We start from the raw sequence: 23,858 nt of genomic DNA on the forward strand, positions 1-23,858 counted from the left end.
TATTAAAAGTTCTGAGAACTTTTCGTAGGCAGAAGGGAAAAGTCTCAAGACAGTTTTTAAGCAGGAGTGCGTCACGATCGGCGTCAAGGTTTTTTTTTTTTTTTTTTTTTTTGCAGTATGCGGGCCTCACTGTTGTGGCCTCTCCCGTTGTGGAGCACAGGCTCCGGACGCACAGGCTCAGCGGCCATGGCTTACGGGCCCAGCCGCTCCGCGGCATGTGGGATCTTCCTGGACCGGGGCACGAACCCATGTCGCCTGCATCGGCAGGCGGACTCTCAACCACTGCGCCACCATGGAAGTCCCCGGGGTCAAGGTTTTAAAGAATCAAGTCACCCGGTGAGGAGTATGGAATGAGGAGGGTGGATCAAGGGAGACAAGAGAGGAAGCAGGAAGTGAGGGCAGAGGGTGAGGGGAGGGGGCAGCAAAGAGGAGAAGCCGGCGGCCCCCAGACAGACGGTGGAGGGAGGAGGGAGGGGACGGCTGACAGCCCTGGTCTGGGTGGTTGGTAAGTGACAGGGAAGCGGGAGAATGACTCGGGAGAGCCAGGGAGCTTGCATGTGGGATCTTCCTGGACCAGGGACAGAACCCAGGTCCCCTGCACGGGCGCTGGTAACACAGCAGTTCACGTTTATCAATACTCACTGAACTGGATATACGAGATTGGTACAGTTTACCGTAGGTCATTTGACCTTAATTACTGGGGGCAGGGTGACTCTTCTAGATCCAAGAATGACTTCCGGATCTCAGGCTTGGGACCTGGTAGGATGGAGAGTGCACTTGCTAAGAATGAGAAGCGTGAGAGAAGGAACCTGTTTCTGGGAGAAACTTAGGATGGACTGACGAGGTGCCACCCCTGAGATGCCCACCAGACACCTCCGTGATGATGCCTCAGGATGTCTGGACACGCGTGTGGATCTCAGAGGAGAAGTCGGCAGGGGAGGCACTGAAGTCTGGGGAGTCACGCAGATGCAGAGAAGGAAAGGCAGGCTGGTCATAAGATGAGGACGTGGAAGATGACGGACGAGCCCAGAGAATGAGGGAGAAACCAGAATGATGGAGCAGCTCAGAGGAGGGCAGGGCAACGTGTGGAGACAAAGATGCATCTTTTTTTTTTTTCCCAAAGATGGAACATACTAGAAGTTTTTGAGTGATAATGCCAATGATCCAGTAGAAAAAAAGAGGCCCAAAAATCAGGGGCAGTGAGGCTCAAAGATGGAGCAAAGTGCCCAGGAAAGCAGGGAGGAAGGATCAAAACACACCTGAGGGGGGCTTCCCTGGTGGCGCAGTGGTTGAGAGTCTGCCTGCCGATGCAGGGGACACGGGTTCGTGCCCCGGTCCGGGAAGATCCCCCATGCCGCGGAGCGGCTGGGCCCGTGAGCCATGGCCGCTGAGCCTGCGCATCCGGAGCCTGTGCTCCGCAACGGGAGAGGCCACAACAGTGAGAGGCCCGCGTACCACAAAAAAAAAAAAAAAAAAAAGGAAACAAACAAACAAACAAAACACACCTGAAGGAAAGGGCCTCTGATGGCAACAGGACCCTTTATCCACCCCGGAGGCTAGTATCCCCTCCAGTGCAGGTATCGGCCAACTGTGGCCCCCAAGTGTGACCTTCTGCGTGTTTTTATAAATAAAGTTTTATTGGAACACAGCCTGGTGGTTCACGTGCGCTCTATCTACGAGTACTTCCGCACTCCAAGGGCAGAGTCGAGTAGCTGTAATGGAGCTGATCTCAGCCACGGAGCCGAAAATATGTATGTCCTCCCCGGCCCTTTACAGGATACCTCTGTTGACACCTGACATTCTCCATCCTGTGAATCAAATTGCCCTGATTCATGTGATTTTCTCAAAATATATACTCATCACTCCACTGCTTGCAACAAGACTTCGGAAACTTCTCTACTGCCTAGAGGATTCGATCCGCAGGTCTTAGCAAGCAGGACAAAGCCCATAAGGTGAGCCCCTGCACCAGGAAGTGGGACTCTGTTCCGAAACTAACACAGGGAGTCAGAAGTTCATGTCCTGTGCCTGTAGCTCACGTTCAAGTCTCCTTGGCAGGTCCCTCAACAGCTCCGAGCCTCGGCTCCCCCAGAGAAGGCTTCTGGTCTTTCTCAATGAATGGCAGTTCCCTCTTGGCCTTTCAAACACCAGTTCCTTCATGTCCTTAGCAATTCCCACACCTTACAGGCGTACCTTCTATTTGCATACGTTCCTTGTTCTTCCACATGTTTTTGCGGGTACTTCTGTGCCCTTCCTTCCCTCTGTGCCTGCTGCTGTTCCCACGTACCAATGGACTCACGATCATACGTCACTTTCTCTGAGACATGTTTTCGATTCCTTGCTGAGCATCTATTGCCATCTTCTCTCAACAACCATGTCCACATTTCTACTTAAGTATTAGGCAGGCTGTATTGAACTCACTTATTTACATCAGTTTCTTCCCATCAGAGCAAAAGTTCCCAAAGGGCAGTGATCGGGTCTTTTCTGTTCTAACAAGGTAAACTACCATTTGATATGAGCGTCAGGCAGTCCCCATGCTTTATTCTGGCTGGTGCCCTTCTGACACAGGATGCAAGTTTTGTTCACTATTCCAATTCAGTTATTTCTAAAATACTACTAGAATAGAAAAAGACCAAACACCCAATTATTATTCCAGAATATAAAAGACACAGTTAAGGAAAAAATCACTCCAATTTTGGAAAACCAAAACTTCCGCAAAGCAAGCAGAGGTCCTAAACCAACAGCTGTTCTGCCCACCCATCCTTTGATTGACAGCTGTTGGATGCTGGCCCTTCTATCAGACACTGTCCTGGGCAATGAGCTGCACAGATGAATTAACCACAGGCCTTGCCGACACTACATTAAAAGTTCATATATACTGAAGAGAGAAAAACAGACTGAACAAAATAGACTAAACTCTGCCTGCCTCAAACTGATGTTCACTTAAAACGTACAAGATCAAAATCTGACCTTGTCAGTTAGATTTTTAAAAAGCTCATGGAAGTTGTAAACATATATTTATATTTTAGAAGCTATAACAGCATAAGCATTGGCTGAAACGTACACAAGAAGGGTAAAATAAAGAGCTTAAGAGAGAGAAACTCTTGAAAGTGAGATCAACAAAAAGGCTTGGACTAGAATCCACCAGACGAGCAGTGCCACAGGCTCGTAAAGTGAGAGAAAAACTGATCTATGTGGTCCCTGCCTAATTCCAAATAGGCTTATTTTCTGGTTTCATAGGTAATTAGCATGAAAGTTTTGAAAGTAGTAATATGTTGTACCACCAGGGGGCAGATCATGCCTGAGGAAATCTAAATAGGGCTACTGTACCCTACAATTTCTATTTTTATACTCCGTTTTCTCTTAATTCCCACAGCCCCAAGCCCCACTAAAAAAACTGCAAGAGGCCTATTAAAAACCAAAACACATTTTAATGAGAAATCTATTCTTAAAGACGCTGTTTCCTGAGTTACTTTAGATAAATACAGTTACTCTTTTCACATCAGCCTTACACAATGGGAGCTTTCTGTCTGGGGTCCCCTCTTACTTCTCTCTCCCAGCGAGCCCCGCCTTCTTTTTAAATGCCATCGTCTCTGGCAGGAACATGCCAACCCCTTTCCGTATTATTACACACACATATATATATGCACAATGATCTCATTTGATTTTTCACTTTCTTCCCAAACTGCTCTGTCTAACAAGTGATATATGAGTCATGCTCTCATTTTTTCCACTGAAAGTAATAAACACGGCCAATTATCGATGGCAAATATTTAGGTATCTAAGTGTGGAAAACAACTTGATCTTCCTAAGATAGATTAAACTCTTTCTGTTAATCTTATCAAACTATATTCTGTACGCTGAAATAGTGATCTTAAATTCTAACTCCTGAACTTCAGTGAAGTCATCTAAAAGAGCCCACAGATAGTGCTCTAGTCATAAGGCAAGTTAATTAATTGGGAAGGTGACTCTTAAAAGCTCTGTTTCTTGGGTTTTTTGTTTTGTTTTTTTGCAGTACGCGGGCCTCTCACTGTTGTGGCCTCTCCCGTTGCGGAGCACAGGCTCCGGACGCGCAGGCTCAGCGGCCATGGCTCACGGGCCCAGCCGCTCCGTGGCATGTGGGATCTTCCCGGACCGGGGCACGAACCCGTGTCCCCTGCATCGGCAGGCGGACTCTCAACAACTGCACCACCAGGGAAGCCCAAAAGCTCTGTTTATATACTAAGCATTAGCTTCATTTTTGATTAACTGCAAGTTACAATGATTCATATTTACTGAAATGGATAAATGGACAGTCCCTCTATCCAAGTTGTTTCTATAGCCCAGTGCATGCGCACCGTTAAGGTAATAAAGAGGAGAGAAGGTATCTGCCCAGGTGCTTCCCTGCCCTTAAAGAAAGTAGCCAATAGAGGGAGGCAGGGAGAGACCATATGAACGTGTTCTACCCTCCACATTCATATAATTCTGATTGATGACAAACGAAGGACCCCCGAACAAGAGTAATGGGTAAATATTGCCAATAAGAAGAACACAGTCCCTGAAAGGAGCTGTGTGTGTGGTACCTGCAGGCACCATGACAGCACGCCCGTGTCAGAGCAACAAGTGATGCCTGCAAAGTCCATGGCACGGCGTCCAAACGCAGCGGAAATGTTGGCCGTTATTCCTTATCCACCTTCAATCAGATGCCACGTAGGACGGTGTGAGCACCTCCCAAATGCCCTCCTTTCTCTCTCCTGGAGTTTCAAGGAGGGGCCTCCTCTGGCATGTCTGCCCCCCACTCCCTCCCCAAAGGAGGTGGCTTCTCTAGCAGGTGAGCTGGCGGGAAGCGCTGGTCAGCTCCTCCCCATCTGGGAACTGGTTTCCAAAGTGGTCCTGGCCACCAGTTACCTCTCTGTACCCCGACCAGGTGGTAATTCTGTCTGCAATTCGGGGCTCCCGATTGGCTGGGAGTCTAAAGCTGACATACGGCACTCCATCTGCCTCCTGTGCCTTACTTCCAACTGGGTTGGAAATCTGGGGGCGGAGAGGGGGGGTCTTATGTGTCAGCCTCCCCAAATCCAAACACCCTTTCGCTTCCCCTTGAAACAGTAATAACTGTTTCGCCACAAGTTGGGAAAGAAGATTTTGACATCTGTTTTCGATGGCTTTCTAGCCCCATCAGCAGTTTTAGTAACACTGTCGGGTCTCAGTAACAGCCGAGCTCCACGAATGAGCGCCCAGGACGCATGAGTGAAGGGCTTGGACGTTCCACGGCACTCAGCACGTCTGCTCTGGATCTCATCCGGGGGTGTTCTGATCGCCACCAGAACATGATTCCAGTATAAACAACAGGAGCCAATAGGATGTCACTAGAATACAGGCGGTAAGACCCATTTGAATTACTCAATAAAAATTAAATATCTTTTTCCTACTGTATAGCACAGGGAACGATACTCAATATCCTGTAATAAACCATAATGGAAAAGAAAATTTAAAAAAAAGAATGTCTATACGTGTATAACTGAGTCACAATGCTGTACGGCAGAGGTGGGCACAGCATTGTAAATCAGCTACACTTCAATCAATCAATCGATCAATAAAATATCTTTAAAGTAACACACTCTATTGATATATTTTTTAGGAAGTTCCTAGCAGTAAGTGTTTGGAGAGTGAGGCGTCTGGTAGTTTATTTTAATAAATGAGCAAGACTCGGCTGAAACAGATGTCAAGACCCTTTTCCCTCAGCACCCCCCTGCAAAAAATTAATTGAAATAAGCATGCCTTTCTATCATTCCCTCAACATATGATATAGTAAGTCCCACTTCTGTGGCTAATTCAAAGGTCAACTTTAGGAACACCCAATTAAAATCATTAAAAATTCTTAAATTTGGGAGATTCTAGGGTAATCTTCTCCTACTGGCAAAAACCAAAACCTTGCTCCAACAGACAAGCATTCTGATGAGTATTCTAGAATATATAAAATATTTTAAATTTGGAAGAACTATGTAATGTTTCCATAAGTCAATAGAAGGACCATGTCTAGCCACTGGAATAAACCAAAGAATAACTCGTGTCTTTTGGAAGCTGTAGTTGTCGGGCTATTCAAAACGGAAAACTCCATCTGAGAAATCTGGGGGTTGATGTGCTAATAAGCGGGCTCCGTGTCTGCGGCGGCTGCTGGCTGGTTACCTGATGAGGACGCACTGGTTGTCGTGGCGCTTCCACAGGCAGCGGTAGCACTCGTTGGCGATGGCGAAGACGTGCGGGGGCAGCTCGCCCAGGTGGCACCTGCTGTAGCGCTCCATGGCGTCCCGTGAGTACAGGCCGGCGATGGTCTTGTAGGGGTTCACAGAGGCGATGATGGAGCCGATGTAGGTCTGCGAGGACAGGGGGTGGGGACACAGGGACCCGGGTTACAGGTGGCACTCGGGGCTGGGGGGGGCGGGGAGTGGGTGGGCACAGGATCTCACCCCCACCCATGCTGGGGCAGAGACAGAAGCAGCTCAGCGGGGCTCCACGCCCGGAGGGGAAGAGATGCCACCTCTCACACCAGAGCCGCTGTCTGAGCTTGACCAGAATCCGCCGAGTGTACGTTAAGGGGACCAGTGACTCCTGAGCCCCACTCACATATTTTTCCTTTACCTTTGGGGACAAATCTTGTGCAAAGGAATGAAGCCATTTCAAAGAGCACTGCAGTGAAAGGTAAACAAGAGAGAGGATGGTGACACAGTGAGGCCCAAATCCCTATTCCCCAGTGACCTCCTGACTCCGATCCTCATCTAGTGGCTATTAGGAAATGACAGGATTAAAGAAATAAGAGAAACAGGGCGGGGTGGTGGATGAAGAGTCACTGCTTAATGGGTACCGGGTTTCTGTTAGGGATGATGAGAAAGCTCTGGAGGCAGACAGTGGTTATGGTTGCACAACATGGCAAATGTATTTAGTACACTGAACTGTACACTGAAAAATAGTCAAACTGGTAAATTTTATGTTACATATCTTTCACTTTTAAAAAGCAACAAGACCATTTTGAAAGCACTAGGTATTCTTTCAGTAATCCCAAACACCGTGTGAAGTGCCATGTAACGTATCTGGAAAATAGCTGACTGGCAATCTTATCTTTTCTGGAACCAAATCCAGGCCAGAAATTAAGCAAAATCTTCAGAGCAGCCAAACAGAGGCTACAGAGTTCTTAAAGCAAAATGCCTCATGCCTCCTCCACATGGACGTAAATGACTCATTTGTCCTTCTTCAAGAAAGGCTAACGGAGTTTGAGTGTCAGACACAAGTGCGGCAGCAGATGAGAAGGGGTGGGGGTAGGACCCTGCAGCCACCACCACCTACCTGCCAGCTTCTGGGGTGTACGCACTGCACCACGGGCTTGATGGAGAGCTACGGGCCGGTTCTGCCCTCTCCCCCAATTCACGCATTGAAGCCCTAACCCCCAGTCCCCCCAAATGCAAGTATGCCTGTAGACACGACCTTTAAAGAGATGATTAAATTAAAATGAGGCTGTTCAGGTGGGCCCTAATCTCGTCCTTATATGAAGACGGAATTTGGATACACCAAGAAACACTGGGGACGTATGTACGTGCACAGGAAAGACTATGTGAAGAAACAGGAAGAAGGAGGCCGTCTGCAAGCCAAGGAAGGAGCCCTCAGGAGAAACCAACCCTGCTGACACCTTGATCTCAAACGTTTGAGCCTCCAGAGCTGTGAGAAAATAAATGTCTGTTATGTCTGTTGTTTCAGCCAGCCAGTCGGTGGTCTTTTGTCACGGCAGCCCGAGCAGACTAATACACAGGGCCTGACCCTTTCGCCCCTCACAATAACCCTAGGAGGCTCACGGTGTTATTACACCTACTTCTCAGAGGAGGAAACTGAGGCAGAGTGATAGAATTTTGCATTCGGCCACACAGCCAGTAAGTGGTAGAGGTGAGATGTGAATGCAGGCAACCTAATTCCAGAGCCTTCTCTTCACATTCACTGGCAGGGGGTGGCAACACCGCAGAGCACAAGAAAAGCAAGAAACACTGGACAGAAAGTCTAAACATCCTGAGTACATCTGTACCATATTATAGCAATTTGTAATCATTTATATTCACAGTGACTGCCAGGAACATCAAGTATCGTGTGTCCCGTCTTAACTGTTTTCAAATGTAAGGAGGTCTATAACATAATATACTATTTGGAAATATTTTGAACCAAAACAAGGTTACAAAGGTCAAAGAGTTATTACTATGTGACCCAACAATTCTACTCCTAGGTATGTACCCAAAAGAATGAAAAACTGGTACTCTAACAAATACACAGCAGCATCATTCGCAAGAGCCTGAAGGTGGACACACCCCAAATGCACATCGTCAGATAGATGGGTAAACAAGATGCGGTACACATCCACACACTGGAATGTTATTCAGTTGTGCAAAGGAATGAAGTACTGATACAGGCTACCATGTAGATGAACCTTGAAAGCAGGACACTAAGTCAAAGAAGCCAGATACAAATGTTCACACATCCAGGGCAGGTAAATCCATAGAGACAGAAAGCTTGGTGGTAGTTACCATGGGCAGAGGGGAGGGTGGGGTGAGGGAGGACTGGGGGAGTGACTGCTTTGCAGGTACAAGGTTTCCATTTGGGTGATGAGAACATTTTGGAACTAGACAGAGGTGCTGGTTGTACAACACTGAATGTACTAAATGCCACTGAATGTACTTTAAAGTGTTTAGTTTGCTGTTATATAAATTTCACTTCAATTTAAAAAAAATTAAAAGACGTGGAGCTTTCCCGTATGAATGTTCAGGTCTTTGGAAACCTCCACTCTCTAGAGAGGCCACTTTTCCCTGTCATAGCACTATGTGGAGGATGTGGCCAGAAAGGTGGAAGCTTTTTCCTCTGGGGAAGGAAAGGGTCCTACTTCTAAAGGAGAGCAGAGAACCACACGCTTCCCTGGAGGATGCCAGACACTCTCCATCAACGCCTTGGCCACAGGTGCTCATGGCTTCTTTTACATCGACTGTTGGCACAGGTGAGGCAGGCAGGTACGTGATGCTTGAGGCTCTGGATGTCTGGCCCCTTTCTCTGGTTGGTCTAAAACGTCAGGCCTATTTCTACCTTTCCAGTAGTTGTATGCATTATTATTTTTATTCTGTGAAATATCAAGACCGTCCATTTTCCTGTGAAACATGTTCTTTTTCCTACTTTGGCAGAAGTCGAGACAGTCAGTGCCGTCCGTGTTTATACAGATAGGTAGGCGTGTTGCCGATCCCCTTTCTCAGCTACAAGTAAAACAGAAAAGCCAGTCAGGGCGTCAACTTGACTATTAAATTTAAGTAATGTTAGAAGAGTAAGCCATCATGAACATATCTTTTTAAGAAAATAACATGCCTAAGTCGTGAAAATGTTTGCACTTCCCATCCATAACATATGTGTATGGTGGTCGTAAAATTCTGAGATGAGACTTCTTAAAAATGTATTGATTCACTCATGATAAACATCATAACCTTTTACTAAAAGCTTTCCTTTGAAAGTGGTTATTTTGGGCAAAACCTCATAGGCATGCTACCCCTTCCCGGTTGGGGAACTAGTCTCCCAGCATGGCTTAGGGCAGGGGTCCCCCAGCCCCGGGCCGTGGACCGAAACCGGTCTGCAGCCTGTTAGGAACCAGGCCGCACAGCAGGAGGTGAGCACCGGGTGAAGCTTCATCTGCCGCCCCCATCACGCACATTACCGCCTGCACCATCACCACCCCCCATCCCCGTCCGTGGAAAAACTGTCTTCCACGAAACCGGTCCCCGCTGCCATAAAGGTGAGGGACTGCTGGCTTAAGGTATCACTCACCCTGACAGCGTGCATGATGTGGATTTCGTATGGGGGCAGGACACCTAAGGCTTGTTAGCAAAGATGAAGACAGAACACCCACAATGGTCTTAATGCCTAGTTTCGCTTTTGAGTAATTCACATCGCACTTGGCCCAGTGAAGTAGCTGGAAGGTGTTTCAGAAGGACAATGTGGTCGGCGGCGTGGCAGTTACAGATGACACACGTCTGCCTCGCACCCAGTCCCGGGGGATTCCAGAGGAATGAAGCCGGCCTCTCTGAACAGCAGACGGTCAGCACTGAGGCAGCCCCCAGAGTGGCAAGGATTCTGCTGGTGGTCACGCCGGGTGGACCCGCTAACGCATCACATACCTTCCTAGACCGAGCCCGGTCACCGTCGCGCAGGGCGAGCTGGTGGCCTGTGATCTGAGGCCCAACCAGTGTCTCTGGCTCAAAAATCATTCCAACACGTCTAAAGACTGTTCCACTGTTGAGTCGCCATCTTATATAATTTGTAGCTGACAGTAACGTTAACCAATGGACTCACATGTGCCAACAGGGACAGCAAAAAACCGGACTGAATTTGAGCCCAAACTCAATAACCTGATATCTCTCCTTTAGAAAAAAAAAAAAACAACTAAAGAATACATAAAATGTGTGTTTGGCTGGTATGGAAAAAGAATCCAGTTTTTTAATAGTTATTTTTTAAGATTATAGGAAACCTTGCCTCATTTAGAGTTAAAAATGTCTCCTACTGTAAGCACCTCCACTTACTTCCAGACATAAATTAGGCTCTTAGAACACGAATGCACACGTTTTACTGTTTCACCTTCTCACTAACGACCTGAGTCATTTCTTAACAGGCTTGTCACCAGATTTCAAATGACAATTAAGTCCACAGGTTTCCAAAACAACTTTACTGATATTTCAGAACCGTGGGACACACAGGACAATCTGACCTGTGCAGACACACTGTCGCACACCCTCATTTGCTCCGACCTAACCTTGACCTCTGGGCAGCGCAGAGGCCACGCTTCTGCCTCGTCTGACCGAGGAAGGAACAGTGCCCGTGAGTGAGGGTGAGGGCAGGGTCCTGGATCCTGGCGTGGGGTGCTGCCCTCGGGTCTGTGAAGACACCCTTCCCCACTCACCTACGTGCAGCATGGAATCGTCCCAGCCTCTCCAGCCACGTCGCCAGTGGCCACCGTCTCCATGTGCTGTACACCCCACTTTCAATTAACTCTAGAATCAATCCCCTTTTTCTCCATCTCCACCGCCCTGGCCTCACTTGCTCAGATGTCCCCGAAAGTCTCCTTTCCCACTGATCTCCCACTCGGTCTTGCATGTTCAATCCCAGCTTCACATGTGACCAATGAACATGTGAAAACAAAAACTCTCCTGTGTAAAACTCTTCAAATAGCTCTCACAGGAATATTCAGGAAGAGAGTCTGAGCACCCAAGTCCTAATGAATTATTCTCCTAACAGTTCCAGGAGTGGGGACTGCGTCAGCTACTTAACTCACTGAGTTTTCATTGTTGGTGCCCATCTTCGTGCCCAATGGTACTACTGAATCTCCCTAAAAGGAATGTGTAAAACAGCGTGGCAGGGCTTCCCTGGTGGCGCAGTGGCTGAGAGTCCGCCTGCCAATGCAGGGGACACGGGTCCGTGTCCCGGTCCGGGAAGATCCCACATGCCGCGGAGCGGCTGGGCCCGTGAGCCATGGCCGCTGGGCCTGCGCGTCCGGAGCCTGTGCTCTGCAACGGGAGAGGCCACAACAGTGAGAGGCCCACGTACCGCAAAAAAAACAAAAAAACACACAAAAAAAGCAACGTGGCAGCAAGAGTCACAGTTCCTAATGGTTTATTCAAATTAGGTGAGATGGTTGAGGTCCATCAGCAAAAATAATTACAGCCGGGGCACCTCTATCTTCTCTCCCCCTACCCTGAACATACCACCCTGCATGGATTATTTTGTCATTAAAACAAAGGCTGCATGGGTAAGAGGTTTGCGGAATAATAAGGAAAGTTCAACACGTAATGTAAGTAAATACGGACACTGGGATTGGAGGGGATAGAAGAGCCGAGCTGTGAGCGAAGCACCAAGCGAGGCAAAGCCACGACGCAGTAAGAAACCCTAAGAGTTGTGACACAACAGTGTGTCCCATGCTCGCACCACTGGTCACTCTCTAAAAAGGTATTTTTTATTACTGCCCCCCAAACCACCATGAAAACGCCATGTGCACTGGAACTCTGGATACGTGCAACTCTCAAACACCAGGAGGGGCCAGGTGCTGGTTTCCTCATACTGGATTCCAAATTCCACGAGAATAAATCTCCTGGTCATTTTAACGGCTTTTCAGAAATAGAAAGTATATTCTATTTTGAAGCACGTAAAAATTTTTTTCTAGTCGGAAAAGTTCCACATAACTCACCAAAAAAATACAATTCCTCGCCCATTTTAATAACCTGGAACAGCTGCAGTGCCTATTGCTATGAAACACTGGGAGAAATGCGCTGCATTGCTTCAGTGCGGAATCTACCAATTCAAGGTTTTCAAAAGGCATAAGGGTATAATACGTATATCTAGTCCCCCACCCAAAACAATTGAGTATAACTAAGAACACTAAAAGTGACCCAGTGACCTCAGATGCACTCTGCTGGTAGAAACGGAGGATCCATGTTACCGTTGGGAAGTCACTATTCCAACACAGGAAGAAATGATGGAGACAGCATGATTGGGTCAAGTCAGAAGACTGGAAGTCCTCACCCTGGACCTACCTTCCCTGGTACACTGCTTAACCCCTCGAGGCTCGAGATTCCAATCAGTAATAATAGCACGTCCTCTGTTACCCCACCTGATCACCATGTGAAAGTATTACGTAAGTCACAGGTATGTATTAGAGTTTTTGTTAATGAAAACAAAACTACAATGGCTTTTCAACATGTGGGTCTGAAAAGCTGGATGGAGATCAAGTAAACTGAAATGCACTAGGGAAACTGGTTCAAGTCAGTGCCACAACTCTTCTAAAGGGAAGGACTTGTTAAGAAGTGGGAACTGGGCTTCCCTGGTGGCACCGTAGTTAAGAATCCACCTGCCAATGCAGGGGACACGGGTTCGAACCCTGGGCCGGGAAGATCCCACGTGCCGTGGAGCAACTAAGCCCGTGCACCACAACTAGCAAGCCTACGCTCTAGAGCCCGCGAGCCACAACTACTGAGCCCGTGTGCCACAACTACTGAAGCCCACATGCCTAGAGCCCATGCTCCTCAACTAGAGAAGCCACTGCAATGAGAAGCCTGTGTACCACAACGAAGAGTAGCCCCTGCTTGCCACAACCAGAGAAAAGTCCATGTGCGGCAACAAAGATCCAATGCAGCCAAAAATAAAATAAATTAAAATAAAATTAATTAATTAAAAACAAAAAAAAAGTGGGAACCACTAGCCAGATTTACTCCCCACCCACCATTCTCCTCTTTCCTTCTCTCTCGATCATCACAGCTAAACATAGCCATGACTTACTTCCCCAGATCTCTACCTTGAATGCAGCTTCAGTTTTAAATTGCAGATCTGTATACTCAGCGGCCTGCTTGGGCATCTCCACTTGGATGCCCCTAAGCCCAAACTCAACATGGTCAAGGCTGAACTCCCCCAAACACCTGCCTCTTCTCACACAGTCACATCTTCACAAATGGCACCATGGTCTACCCAAATGGTTGATCCAGAAACCTAGCAGTCATCCTAAAGAAGTCAGCCTACTGCCCGCCCCCAAACCCAATCAAACACCTAGATTCTACCTCTTAGTATGTTTCATACTCCAGCTCCCCCAGGATTGGTTTGGAATCCCATCATTTCCCATCTGGTTTGCTGGTCACCTCTCCTCCTAGACCGGTTATACCTGCTGGACTCATCCATCATCTGCAGCCAGACTGAGTTTCCCCAAAACTCACCTTTGACACTGTCCCCCTACCAGCCTTCATAAATGAATTCAAGGTCACTAACTCACACCCAGTGTCCTTCTTCACCTGCTCTTGACCATCTTGCCAGCCAGCTGCACGCAACCCTCACTGCAGCATCTTGCATGTCCTGCAGCCGGACAAAGGCACCACGTTATTTGAAATCTGTGCTCATGCTGATCTTCTGCCAGGAATGAGCCACCCTCCCTCTTGGATGAATTCCTCTAGGGATTCCTTCAAAACTCGGCACAGTTAGTGCCTCAGCTGGAAATTATTATCTGACCCCCTCGTACCTCTTCCTGCAATGCTCATTCTTTGTGTTCCCAGCACTTTTATCACACTCATTGTCACCCTGAGCTATTGTCAAAGATTTGCTGTGTCTGCCTTCCTCAATAAGCTAGGAGGTCCTGGTGGGACAGTGCCTTTCATTTATTCAATCTTTCAAGAAACAATTACCATGAGCAAGATGAATTTTGCATCCTTGGAGTCTCACACACAGCCTGGCACACAGGCAGGGCTGAATGAACATAGATATATTAGGGGCACACAAATTCACTACCAATCCACCAAACAGGTTCCTGTTTTAACTGCATTCTCGTGCTCTACAGCCACCTTCTCCCTAACAAAATTACTTGCCATCCTTGTCCAATTAAACAATTAAAATCGTTAAGCGTGCAAGTTGGTTGAAAAGAAAACTTGATCACAACCGATAACTCAAGATGTTACTAAATTCAAGCTCTTATATTTAGAAATGACATTTCCATTTAATCTGAGTGAATTTCTGACTCATATTCCCTCCTTGTTGAAAGGAATCTGACCCAAAAGAGGCAGGAAAGGGAAAAAAAAATTAACAAAAACAAAGTTCCTAATTGCCACCATCATGTGCCGATGTAGAAATGGCAACCCAAGGCATAAATGTTTGGTCAAGTTTAAAAATACACAGAGTCAGACAGATGGTTACAATCATCTTTTGGCAACACCAGCCTTGATTTCATGTGAAAAAAAAAAAAAAAACCTTAAAACCACACTGTATTCAGCTGTTCCTGCTATGAGACAAATGCCAAGCCTGCCGGCCATCCGGTCTTCGGGCCATCTATGAGAGGCGCGCTGTTACTTGACACTGGCTTTGGAAAGGGACGGAAAACAACCCCCCAAAATCTTCTCTGGGAAGACTGAACTCAAGGAAATGAATCTCAGCTTTAGATCTGCAGGCCTGCAACAGTGAACTCCACAGCCTGCCCTGCCCGGCATGAACACTGCAGGCAGCCCAGGTGACCTCACTTGCAATCCACACGTCGTCTTCAACTGGCTGCTGCCTGCCAACACCTCTTGCAGACTTCGAAGTTAATTCAGGAACCATGTCGAACACATTTACAGATTCGGTCTGGAAGGCCACCTAACCAGAGGAGTATATTTTTGAAACACCTAAAAATACATGAGCTGTGAAGCATCTTCTGTGCTTACACCAGCAGTTATCTTTAGACACAGCCTCACTTGACTCTCAACTCCGCCCCGTTTGTTCGGCAAGACCAACAAACGAACCCATGAGGTGGGTGGACCAGAGCAGGGCGTCCTCTGGAGCCCCCCCAAGCCCATAATTGCAGCCGAGCCCCAAGGCTCCCTGCGGTCTCACCCTGATGGGTTTCCAGCCATTCCGTAGAGGCTGGGACAGGAGGCTTGCCCACACAGCTGACCCAGAGCAGGATGAACCTTATGATGGAGACAACGTGTTTCTCTTCCACTGGGCAGGAAACAAAACTGCCACACCACGGAGCCACCTTGGCTGCTCCCCCACTGTGGACCCGGAGCTGACAGTCAGTACAACAGAAACCTCAGCTGCTCTGGTCCATGTGGTGCGTAGATGCTGGGTACAGAAGCTGAAACGATCCGGGCTCCAGAGAATACAACGCAACAGGCCTCCAGAACCCAGCTCGTCTCTCCCACTCTCCTCTCCTGGCGGACCTGCCAGCGCTGCGCTCAGGGCCATCAGGGCTTGACGAGGCTGGGCAACATCACCGCCAGCCCTGCTACTGCACCTCCTCCGCCACACGCCTCACATCGAACTGCCTCTTGCTCAGCGCCATCTCTACCCCGGTCCAAAACCCTCATCTCTACACCTCTGAATTACTGCCACACTCTCCCAGCCAATCTACCCTCGAAAGACTATACCACATCACTTCCCTATCAACCCTTCTAAATGTTTTCTCAGGGAAATTCTCTCTTCAAAAGCCTTTAACAAGGACAGTGTAGCCTCTTTACCACCAAGCCCAAACGCTGCTGCTTAGCTTTAAGTAACGTAGGGTTTCTCGGCATGACTGACATCTGGGGCCAGATAACTCTCTGCGGTGGGGCCATCCTGTGCACCTTGGGCTGTTTAGCAGATGCCTGGCCTCTGCCTACTAGGTACCATCAGCATCTCTAGCTACGGCAACCAGAAAGGCCTCAAGAGAGTGCCAAATGTCCCCTGGGGGTCACATCACCTGGTTGAGAACCACTGCTTTTTTTTTTTTTTTTTTTTTTTTTGCGGTACGCGGGCCTCTCACTGTTATGGCCTCTCCCGTCGCGGAGCACAGGCTCCGGACGCGCAGGCTCAGCGGCCACGGCTCACGGGCCCAGCCGCTCCGCAGCATGTAGGGTCTTCCCGGACCGGGGCACGAACCCGTGTCCCCTGCATCGGCAGGCGGACTCTCAACCACTGGGCCACCAGGGAAGCCCAGAACCACTGCTTTTAAAGGTGTCCTGACTCCAGCCTACCTATCCCACTAATTATTTGATGTTCCCCAACACACACCAGATTCCATCAGCAAAGGAACCTTCTCCCGGTTTAGTGAAGCCATCGCACCAAATGCACTCTCATCTCTCCGCCTTCATGGATGGCGTCTCACCAGCCTTTCCTCCTGATCAACTCTCCTCCCTCCTTTGTACTATCATTACTGCCGCCCCCCCCACAGGGCTCTTCACGGCCAGCTCCGGCTTTCTCACCCACGTATTTGTTCCCTCTCCCCATCTCTTATCTCGCTATACGACACATACCCCTCCTCTCCGAGTCTTTAGGGACTTACAGGTGTGGGTACTTGTCCCCACCAGGTCTCCTCAATGGTGGGAAGAGACACAGGAGGGTGGGACTCACGGGACCCTCTCCAAGGTGCCAGGAAGCTCACAGATAAGAGGCTCAGCGTGGAAGTCTGGGGTGGGGTCCCAGGTCGGGAGCTGAAGTGTTGAGCAGAGTTCTCACCTGGGAAGTCGCCAGAGGATGAGAGAAGCTGACAAGGTGGAGTGTTAGACGTGAGAGCCTGGCTTTCTAGGAAGGGAATCCAGTATTTAGGGCATGAGGCAGGGGCCCATGCAATGCAAAGAGCAGAGCTGCTCTAACCCGGGCGTCAGAGCCAAACAGGACCAGCGGCAAGGCTGGAGTCATGGAGATCTACAGACACGGGGGTCTGCACAGCCTCTGCCTGGAAGGAGCAGTGCCAAGTCCCAGGCGGGAACTTTGCAAATAAAGACCTGGTGGTATTAGATGAGAAAGATGGGGAGAGAGGTACAAAGGTCAGCAAAGTTCCTCAAGTGCTTTCACTTGACACTTTATTGTAAAAACAGCCCTGTCAGATGCGGGGGGGGGGCAGTTATGATATCTGACCTTTAAAAAACTTTTCTTTAATTGCCATAGAAAAATTAAATGGTTACTACAGAGCCCAAGAGGAGGCGAGTAGAGAAAAGTGGGCTCAACTTTGGTTTGTCTACTGATGCTTTACCCCTTCATAGCTCTCTACCCACATTTGAACGGAGGATGCTCAAGGCTAGAAGAAATATTTTACTGGGTCTGGTAGTGTCCTCAGACAACAAGGGTGGCCCTCGAGGAGAAAAAGAGTTAATGGTCCTTCTTAGCCCAAAACAACAGACTCCTCTACCTGGAGATGGGCCTGCTTACCAGCAACCTGTGCTGCTCGGACCAGAAAGCCAACAAATAATGTAAGATCCAGGGTGGTGGGGGAGAGAACAGGAGTCCCTTCTCAATAACAGGACTCAAAGGAGGGCGCCTATGGCAGGCAGAATAATGCACCACTCTCCACCCCACCAAGATATCCACCTAATTCCCAGAACCTGAGACTATGTGATGTTGCAGGCAAAGGGGCTCTGAAGATACATTCAAGTTGTAAGCTCTGAGACTGGGAATTATCCAGATGAACCCAATCTAATCACACGAATCTTTAAAACCTGAGAAACTTCCTTGGCTGCAGTCAGAGATGAGGAGAAAGGAGGAAGAGATTTCAAGCATGAGGACTAGATCCAGGGTTGCTGCCTTTGAATGTGAAGGAGGGGGCCTCTAGCAGCTCTGAATCAGCAGAAAGCCAGCAAGAAAACGAGGACCTCAGTCCTACAACCACAAGGAGCTGAACTCTGCCAACACCAGGTAAGAGCAGGAAACAGACCCTCCCCTAGAGGCTCCAGAAAGGAACGCCATCATGCCCACACCTGGATTTTAGTCTGGAGAGACCCCTTCAGACTGACCTACAAAACTGCAAGAAAATTCCTTTCTGTTAAGTTGGCACAGTTATGGTAATTTGTTAAGCCAGCAAAAGAAAACTAATACAGCACCTCTGTTATAAGCCAAGTCATTTTTTCCCTCTTTAAAAGATGTGGACAAGCATCACTCAGAGCTGGGATAAGAGGTGAAAAGGCTGTGCTTTCCTCAAAGGTGGTGGCTTTGTCTCAATGGGGCAGAGTCTGGTAGGTACCAACACCCACTGCAAACAGCTTCAGCAATGAAAATCGAGGTGGCTGCTGTATGGATAATAATACAATTATCTAGGTCCTGAAAGGAAGGCATATAAGGGTATAATTAACTGAATTGAGCTGTAAACTGAGTGTACAAAAAATCCTGTGTTTTTCCCTCAAAGGGGAGGGAAAAGGTCTTCATCCCAGGAAAAAAGACCAAGATCCTATTCATGTGGTTTACTGGGCAGTTTAAGCTGTCAGGTTTACAACATCATCGTGGTGGGGCTGGGGAACAGACTTTTAAAAGGCTCTGCCTTTTAAGCCTCTTCGGTAGTTTTTTTCCTGCTAATTGACTTACTTTTTCTTGACTACTAAATGTGTAACAAGAACTTGCACCTAAAGACAGAAGAATATGAGTTCTGAAATATTCACCTGTAAAACACAGATACCAATAAAGAAATTTTAAATCTAGCTTCACCTTTATCATCAACTATGTTATTTCTAATATGAATGTCATTTGTTTTACAAACATTTATTGCACCACTGCCAGGTGCCTTGCACTGTCCTTGGCTCAAGAAAGACAAAACAGGTCCTTGACCAACCGAGCAAGGAAACTGCTGTGTAAACAAAGTTACATGGCAGTGTCAACTACGTAATGCTAATAATGCAGGCACGGTACACGGTTCCCTGGACACCAGTAGAGGTGAAAAGGAGGAGGTTTCTGAGATGCAAACAGAGGGGAGTAAACGCACATGTGTTCTGCGAGCACATGCACAGAATGGAATACACGGCCACTTTTACATAAACGTGTGTGAACGCTACCTTTTCTGAAGAACATATGGAAAATGCTGTAATATACGGACTTAACATAAGCGCAGCCAGTCAGGGCTAGGACACGACTGAATTTCTCTAGGCAGGGCTGTTTGAAGACATTTGCCAAACATTAGGTCAATCTGGCAAAAATGACACTTTTCTAAATCTAAAAAGAAGGCAAATAAACATCCTTTCTTTAAAGCTGAGGAAAATTTCACATTAAACCCACAAATATCTAATTCCTCCTCTTTCCCAATTCTCCTCTCCTGGTCTAAGGGAGGATAAATTAGAGGAACCCCAATACTGAGAGGGCCTTGAGTCTCAGCACCTGCTAGCTATTGGAAAGGTTGATATTGTTTTTCATCATAATCACAGGCATACTGCCAAAATTAAACATTAACTCCTAAAGAACAAAAATTACTAAAACATCAAGGGTTTTTACAGTATTAAAATTTGGTGTTTTTTAAAAAAAAACTATGAATTTGAACGTGACTTGAAAAATAAACACCTATAAGCAGTTGCCCAGTTTACTATAAAGACCAACAGGCAGGGGCTTCCCTGGTGGTGCAGTGGTTGAGAATCTGCCTGCCAATGCAGGGGACACGGGTTCGAGCCCTGGTCTGGGAAGATCCCACATGCCGCGGAGCAACTAAGCCCGTGCGCCACAACTACTGAGACCGCGCGTCTGGAGCTTGTGCTCCGCAACAAGAGAGGCCGTGACAGTGAGAGGCCCGCGCACCGCGATGAAGAGTGGCCCCCACTCGCCGCAACTAGAGAAAGCCCTCGCACAGAAACGAAGACTCAACACAGACAAAAATAAATAAATAATTAATTAAAAAAGAAAAAAGACTAACAGGCAGATGGAAAAGAGAAAATCTGTAGTCAATCATTCTTGACAGATAAAGTAATTTATGTACTTTAATGTCAAAAAGGGATTATTATAGAAGTGATTTTTAGATATTACTTTTATAAGATAAGCACAGTCACACTTCATAACAATTAAGGGGAACATGTGCACGACTGCCTTTTATATAAGGACATGCCTCCAATCAAAATAGCAATCCCACAAATAAGACGGGTTCCCTTGAACCCAAATATGGGTTCCCTAGATGGAACCTTCATACACTGGGTTTTTTTTGTTTTGTTTTATTTATTTATTTATTTATTTATTTTTGGCTGCGCTGGGTCTTCGTTGCTGCTAGCGGGCCCTCTCCAGTTGCGGCGAGTGGGGGCCACTCCTCACCGCTGTGCATGGGCTTCTCATTGCGGTGGCCCCTCCTGCTGCAGAGCACGGGCTCTAGGCATGCGGGCCTCAGTAGTTGTGGCTCGCAGTCTCTATAGCGCAGGCTCAGCAGCCGTGGCACACGGGCCCAGCTGCTCCACGGCATGTGGGATCCTCCCAGACCAGGGCTCAAACCCGCGTCCCCTGCATTGGCAGGCAGATTCTTAACCACTGCACCACCAGCGAAGCCCGGAACCTTCACACACTGTTGATGGGAATGTAAATTGGTGCAGCCACTGTGGAAAACAGTATGGTGGTTTCTCAAAAAAAAAAACAACCCAGCAATTCCACTCCTAGGTATATAATCCCCCAAAAACAAAAACACTAACTCAAAAAGATACTTGCACCCCAATGTTCATAGCATTATTTACAACTGCCAAGATATGGAGGCAACCTAAGTGTCCATCAGCAGATGAATGGATAAAGAGGATGTGGTACATACATACATACAATGGAATACTACTCAGCCATAAAAAAGAATGAAATTTTACCATTTGCAGCAATATGGATGGACTTGGAGGGCATTATGCTAAGTGAAATAAGACAGAGAAAGACAAATACTGTATGATATCACTTATATGTGGAATCTAAAAAATACGACAAACTAGTGACTATAATATAAAAGAAGCAGCCTCACAGATACAGAGCACAAGTAGTTATCAGTGAGGAGGGGGTAAGAGGCAATACAGGGGTGGGGGGAGTGGGAGGTACAAGCTACTGGATGTAAGGTAGGCTCAGGGATGTACTGTACAACACGGGGAACGCAGCCAATATTTTGTGATAACCGTAAATGGAAAGTAACCTTTAAAAACTGTATAAAAAATAAATATCCCCCAAGATGGGCTCCAGAGCCAGAAAAAAAAAAGTGAAAATCCATAAAAGGAGAGAAATCAAGAAAATGAGAAAAAAAGATTGAGCTCTGCTTGTTTGCAAAGCCACATTTTCCCCCAGCCCTTAATTGAGGAAGTCAAACCACTCTGCGTGACTTCTTTAGGAAACAGAACACTTACGAAGAGAATGCACTCACAAGAAGGAGGAGGTCACATTACCCTTCCGTACAAAGTCATCCCCCTCACAGAGTCAAGGCAATCAGCATGAGAACAGGATTTATGGATCCAGTCTCTAATTTGGCAAAACACCTGAAAACATAATTTTACTTAGATTAACTAGAGGTTCACTAAAGGAAATATTCTCTGAAGACAAAAATAAACATTGACTCAAACTGGAGTGATTTGGGTAACTTCCCTGGTGGTCCAGTGGTTAAGACTCCACACTTCCACTGCAGGGGGTGTGGGCTCGATCCCTGGCTGGGGAACTGGGGGAACTGAGATCGTGCAGGCCGCACTGCATGACCAAAAAAAAAAAAAAAAAAAAAAAACGAACTAGAGGGATTTTTTAAGGGCATGAAAGTGGAACTTACATAGATTTGGTTTCTCTTGTAGCGCTGGTACAGGTTATGCATGATGGCACCCCCGTGGAGCTCAGTCAAGGTGGCCATGTCATCCACGCCCTCCTCATCCATGGGGTCCATAGCCATCACCTTCTGGTGTGTAATTGTGCTCTGCTTGTATGTGAAGACCTGACGGGGGTGGGGGGGAATGAATTCAACGGTTTAGTTATCAGCGATGAACAGTTTCCACGACGTTTCCCCAACTTACAATACGACCTCAGTACAGTATCAGCAAAAAGATCCAGAATCCACCAGCAAGAAACAGACTGCAGAGAACTCTTTCATTTCCTTTATGCCACCTACCTATTTTTAAAGGTAGTAATTATTTTGAAAATTGCCATTAGATGTTCCTAAAAGACATGAATAGTTCAAGTACTAAACATCCTTTGGGAATCACAGAAATGATAAATTTTCAGTTCACTTTTCTACCACTGACATAAAGCCGGAACAGTTAAGAAGCTGGCTGACCAAGCTTTCAGAAAGTAATTTGATTTCACTATATAATATATTCAAAGGACCATGTGATATATTTCAAAGCTTCCTAATAAAGCCTTCAATTTAAGTGTTACATAAATTCACCATATAGCCTGTACATTTGTTCAGACATTGAAACACATCTCCTCAGGAATGTCTGAAAAATCTCCTTGGACATGATCCCCTCTCAACTGAGATATACAGCATTCACGTGATCTTTAGGCAAAACAAATCCTCTCAAATGTAAAATACAATCGGTTCGCCTGCTTGACAGCCTGTCTTCCTCTAAATTCCAAACACCAGTGGTGAGTGCTGCATACGTCTCGTAGAGTGTACACAAGACAACTCTGATACTGTAGGACTGACCACAGAATGTGCATGTATTTCTAAAATCTACACAGGGCTCTTTTATCACCACTGGTTGGGTCGAGGATTAATCACATCCAGTCAGCTCCAACCACTGACCAGTTTGACCAGTTTTACAAACTCCTGTACATAAAACAATCATTCAGTGATGGAGGCTGCCTCCTATTTATTCATTGTATACTTTTACTATATTCATCCTTAAAATACAAACACCAAGATGTAAAAGCAAGATGTAAATAACACAAAAAATGCAGTCTTCATAAGCACATGTGCTCACGTGTCCACATACACACAACACAACTTTTTCGAATACTATCTGCAGGTTGGGGAGCTCTATTTTAAAATATCAACCCGTTGCCTTCATGGCAACAAACGGTATGTTACTGAAAAAGGGAATGACACACTAAGAAAGGCAGAAGTACCAACCCAATGGTTTCCACAAGCCACAAAAAGTGGCATGTTTTATTTTTCCAGAGAAAAATGAAAACTTCAGCCGTGGCATTTCTGCCTCATGAACCACAAGAGTCAGTCAACACCAGTCCTGAGAAACTGCTTGAGGCCAGGGCAGACCCCAGACATCTCTTCTGAGGCCCAGCCACTTTCCCCAGCTGCCTCCTGGGCCCAGACACCCGCCAGGAGATGTGTGGTCCCTGCCTCCTGGCGAGGGGGCCACTGTGCCACATAAGTGCCCCACAGGGTAGGACAGGCCTGTGGCCACTGAGGGAGTGCGTGTAACGTGGGCTGTGCCACAGCCAGGATAACTAGGTATTAAAGAAGAATGCGCAGGAAATTCCAGAGTGTGGGAACACTTAGGACACCAGCCCTTCACTTTAACTCATCAACACCATGGAAGAAAATTAAAGAAACAGATTGAGGCTGAGAGTAGCCTGGAAACTGCCAGAAGTGAACGGCTGAACCTCTCTGCCCTTTCCCAGCTCGCTCTATGCCTATGGGGCCAATCCGGGCAGGTTTTCCAGAAACTCTACAACTGAGCAGTGTACTTGGGTTT

The 23,858-nt window shown here is 47.1% G+C and overlaps 1 protein-coding gene across 3 annotated transcripts in view; it reads right to left on the reverse strand.

Annotated features, from left to right (window-relative positions):
- MYO10 (myosin X) overlaps positions 1-23,858 on the reverse strand; it is a 221,640-nt gene that overhangs the window by 102,260 nt on the left and 95,522 nt on the right. For 2 of the 3 annotated variants that reach the window (XM_081232991.1, XM_081232993.1), the window contains 2 exons: positions 21,980-22,138; positions 6,166-6,353 (listed from right to left, as the gene is read on the reverse strand). In XM_081232991.1, coding sequence (XP_081089117.1) covers positions 6,166-6,353; positions 21,980-22,138 — 347 coding nt within the window. The remainder of the gene's footprint in view (positions 1-6,165; positions 6,354-21,979; positions 22,139-23,858) is intronic. The other variant, XM_081232992.1, reaches the window with a different exon arrangement.

Source organism: Mesoplodon bidens (genome assembly GCF_964165515.1).
Source record: "Mesoplodon bidens genome assembly, chromosome: 4".
In the NCBI taxonomy this organism is placed as follows: Eukaryota; Metazoa; Chordata; class Mammalia; order Artiodactyla; family Ziphiidae; genus Mesoplodon; species Mesoplodon bidens.